A 4,664-nucleotide genomic window follows, 5' to 3' on the forward strand; every position below is an offset into this window, starting at 1 on the left:
CCCAGGACACTCTCGCTTCACAGTGACCACTTGCCAGCAGTGGGGTTCCAGGGGCCCAGGCCCGGGAAGGCGGCCCCGGCTTACCGTTGACAGAGCCTGGAAGAGGCAGTAGAAGGTCATGTACCAAAGGCCTCGGAGGTTGGTGAAGGGGGGCAGGTACCACAGGAAGAAGTAAGCCAAGGCGGTGAAGGGCATGCAGCCCAGCACCCTGTGGGAGCACACGGGGGTGGGATGCCCACCAAACCGGGCCTGGGGCCACCTCACCCCTCTGGACCTCAGCCCTGGGTGGGCCTCTCAGGGTGGGAGCCGTGGAAGGGGAGGGGGGAGGGGACCAGAGGTACCAGGACGGGGGCTGTGACTCTGGCTAGGACACGGGTGCTTGGTGGTGCCATTTCCCCTGTCAAGGACCCTGGAGCACAGGAGTCGGACCTACTCTGCAAGACCTTCCCTGGCCTCGCTGAGACCCCTGGGCCAGGCCTGGGAGTCTTGGAGGCTTTGTCTACCTGCACCACCTGGTGAGGGAACGTCCCCAGGAATGTCTCTGACTCCTGCAGGATGGTCTGGCCCAGCCCGGTACTGTCACCCACTGTCCAGTCCTATCACCGGCTGTCCCGTCTTGTCCTCTAACCATCCACAGGGTTTTCTACTAAGAAGCAGGGCTATGACAATCCCAGGGACCTCAAGGACCATGGGGCTGCTCACCAGGGCATGAGTCGTCCGGACCCTGTCCTCCTGCTTCTGCTGATGAGGAACCCAGCCACGGGGTCAGCAGCTGCCCCCGACACCCTCCCTCCAAACAGGACAAGTGACACCTGGGCAGCAGGGATCTGCAATGACAGGGGAGGGGATAGCCAAGGACTGGCAGAGTCAGAGAGGGTGTCTAGGCCTGCCCACCCACCAGGAGGGGGATCTGGGAACCTGGCTGGGGCCAGAGTGTAAGGTCCATTCAGCCTGCTCCCCAGAACACTAATCCAGAAGGCTCTCAGGGCACATCTGTGCACGTGTGTGGAGCGTGGGAGGGAGCTGACAGCCACATACCGGCACATCTCCATTGTTACTCATGCCCACTCACTTCCGGAGAAGACACGAGGGACCCTCACCTGAGGTGCTCAGTGCAAGAAGGATGCGCCCAGGCTGACAGTCACAGGTAGATTTTTGTCTCACAATAAATTTGTTTTAATTTTTCTGATTACATAAATGATACACTCACTATAAAGACATCAAACAGTACAGGAAAATATTGAGCAAAGCTCATCTGAAATCCCACCATCCTGAGACAACGCCAGAAGCATTTTGATGATCATCCTTTCATGCATTTATATACATTTGCAATTTATATGTGTGTGTGTATATAAAATTTGCAACCATATCAGTGTCACTTAAAAAACCATGAATACCACCCAGCTGGCGTGCTCAGTGGTTGAGTGTCGACCTATGAACCAGGAGGTCACAGTTCCATTCCCGGTCAGGGCACATGCCCGGGTTGGGGCTCAATCCCCAGTAAGGGGTGTGTAGGAGGCAGCCAATTAATGATTTTCTTTCATCATTGATGTTTCCATCTTTCTCCCCCTCCTGCCTCTCTGAAATCAATAAAAAAATATTTTTTAAAAATAATGAATACCTATTTAAAAAAACATTTTTTGCCTGCTCTCTATCCTCCATCATTCCCTCCTGTAGCCAACATTAATAGTCTGGTGTAATTTTCTGTACATTTTCTCCATGCTTATTTTTAACTAGAGGCCTGATGCACAAAATTCGTGCAAGGGGGCTCGGCCCTCGCAGCCCCGGCTTCGTCCAGAAGGTTGTCCGGAAGGTTGTTCAGCTGTGCAGTCTAATTAGCATATTACACTTTTATTATTATAGATCATGTACTGACACATACACACATTTACTCATGAACATACATATATGGGGCATGTCATTGTTTTGCTAAAATAGGATTATTTTGTATACTCTTCTCTAAAACTAACTTTTCTCACTTGATAGTGCATCATGGAAATCCCTCCACATCAACTGGTATTGATCTAACCCAGTGGTTCTCAACCTCCTGGCCCTTTAAATACAGTTCCTCATGTTGTGACCCAACCATAAAATTATTTTCGTTGCTACTTCATAACTGTAATGTTGCTACTGTTATGAATCGTAATGTAAATATCTGATATGCAGGATGGTCTTAGGCGACCCCTGTGAAAGGGTCGTTCGACCCCCAAAGGGGTCACGACCCACAGGTTGAGAACCACTGATTCTAACCCATTCTTTAAATGGCCACATGATAGTCCATTATATGGAGATAGTACAAGTTATTACTCAACTGCTTCTATATTGGTGGGCATTCACATTGTTTCCCATTTTCCAGTACAAACAACCCACAATAAATATCCTTGGCTTTTTGTCAGGCTTAGGTCAAAGGTGCTATCTGTTATGGATCAGGTGGGGGTGGAAGGACCAGACACTAAGGAAGATGGGAATAGGGGGCGCCGGGCTGCTGCCCACACTCACCTGTGCCACATCTAGCAGGAAGAGCTGCAGGTAAAAGGCCGTGGCACTGGAGGCCACCTGACTGGGGACCCCGCCAATGCCATAGCAAACCTTCGTACAGAATGAGAGGCGACCAGCTCTTCTGTCCTGGGGGAGACACAGGAGCTAAGCCCCACCTTCATAGGCACACAACAGCTCCCCACACCCCCATGACTTCCGTAAGCATCCTGAGGTCCCTCTATCTTGAGGGCTTTCCCTGCAACCTCTCAGTCCTAATATGCCCCAAATCATCTTAAAGGGAAGGGAGACAGAAAAACTAAAACATGATCTCTAAACTTTTCCAGGGGGAAGTTCTTCCTTATATCTCCCCCTTAGTGCTTCCTGGTTGTTTTACTTTCTGAGTCAACAAGCCTGAGTGAATTGGGGGTCAGGAGACCCCCAACTTCCACACCACCTCCCTGTGTGACCTTGAATAAACCACTTTCCCTCTCTAAACCTTATCCGTCAAATGGAAAAGTCCTGCCAACGTCACAGGGTTGTTTTGATAAGCAAATGTGGTCTGGCTCTGGGAGCTGATTGTTAAATGTTCAGGACTCCTGCAGCCGGTTGTTGAATGACTAGTAGCCTGAAATCATTCATGGTGAGGGTATTTACACCACTGTAATCAGCAAACATTACAAATCAGAGCTTTTTTTTTTTCTGGAGAGACTGTTTACCAATCCACCACTGAAATGAAGTAATGTTTATAAGCCCAATGTGTGTGTGTATATATAAAATTTGCAGGCCCTAAGCTATCCAGCACACTCCAGACTCAAATATTTGACTGACTACTAACAACCCTATGTGGTTGTCTAACAGGCATTGCAGTTTAGTATGGTCAAACACACAGTTTCTGGCTTCCATCCCATTGTTTCAACCAACTCCTAACCCTGTTGTCCCCATTGCATTAAATGACCCCAATGTCCACCCAGCAGCTCAGGCCGCAGACCCAGGAGTCACCTCGATTCCCCTTTCCCACTTCCCCTGTCTAGTCCATCAGTGAGAGCCTCCTCAGTGGCTCCCCTGCTTCTGCTCTCAGTCCTATTCCTCAAAAGTGACCATGCCTGTTGCTGCCCCAGGGCCTTTGCACTTCCATTCAAGTCTAAGCCTAAAGGTCATCTCCTCAAAGAGGCCTTTCCTGGCCACCAAAGTCTGTTTTCCAACTGCACTTATAAGTGCTCTGAGAGATGACCTATTCACCACCATGTCTCCAGTACCCAAAGCAATGCTTGACATGTGGCAGATGCTTGGTATATACTAGTATTTGTTGAAGGAATCAATGCCACAAGAACACTGTGTAAAGTGCCACTTCTCTACCGTTTCTCTGAAAGGTGCTGGGAATTCTTCTTCCTCGTCCTTTGCTTGGGGATGGGTGGGGGAGTGGAGAAGACTGTGACTTCACCCATTTTGGTATCTTGCAGGACACCCAGACGGGCCCTTTTGAAGGGAAGGTCTTCCCAGATAAGAGTTTATCATATCCTTTGCACACTCTTTCTGCCCACAGAAGAGAACCATACACGAAGCAGGATGTGGCCTCCTTTTCTGACATGAACATTATTTCAATGTCCAGAAAACTCTTAACAATAGGCAGAATCCACCGTCACAGCACTCCTGCCCCCTCCCCTCCATAATGGGAATTTTGTTTCCCCCTAAATACGTCTGGCAAGTTTCTGGCACATGGCATTTGAAAGGGAAAAAAAAAATTCCAGTGGAAACTAGGTACATGATATGGTTTTGGAATCTTGACAGTTTTATGCACTTAAAACATAAACCCTTCACAGTTGGCGGAGCACAAGTCTTAGCGTTAGACACGCTCGGAGTCCCTTCCGCGCCTGCCCTTTCTAGCTGTGTGACCCAGGGCCAGTTAGCTTCCCGGGCTGTTTCGGTTTCCTCACAAGTTAGCTGGAGGTAGTACAACCTCACAGGGTTGGTCTGAGAATGAAATGCTGCCACTGCATTGGCAGTGTTGGGCTTTCCCTCTTGCCATCCATCTCACCCTGAATTTCTCACTTTTACTGGAAAATGGGAGTCCTCAGGGAGCCTCCTTATGGGACTTTCTTTCTGGGGGGCCACAATCCTTTGCTCTGAGGTGCTTGGGAGGAGGGTGTGGAGTTGAGTTGGTAGTGAGGTGAAGCCACAGGCAGGCG

At 49.5% G+C, this 4,664-nt stretch overlaps 1 protein-coding gene across 1 annotated transcript in view; it reads right to left on the reverse strand.

The window, feature by feature from the left end:
* The window catches only part of MFSD2B (major facilitator superfamily domain containing 2B), a 10,862-nt gene extending 6,790 nt beyond the window's left edge, over window positions 1-4,072 (reverse strand). Inside the window, exons 1-4 of the mRNA XM_014546619.1 lie at window positions 3,920-4,072; window positions 2,500-2,625; window positions 703-827; window positions 85-208 (exon numbers count right to left, since the gene is read on the reverse strand). Coding sequence (XP_014402105.1) covers window positions 85-208; window positions 703-827; window positions 2,500-2,625; window positions 3,920-4,072 — 528 coding nt within the window. The remainder of the gene's footprint in view (window positions 1-84; window positions 209-702; window positions 828-2,499; window positions 2,626-3,919) is intronic.
* Between the last annotated feature and the right edge of the window lie 592 nt (window positions 4,073-4,664).

Source organism: Myotis brandtii, unplaced genomic scaffold (assembly GCF_000412655.1).
Source record: "Myotis brandtii unplaced genomic scaffold, ASM41265v1 scaffold454, whole genome shotgun sequence".
NCBI lineage: Eukaryota > Metazoa > Chordata > Mammalia > Chiroptera > Vespertilionidae > Myotis > Myotis brandtii.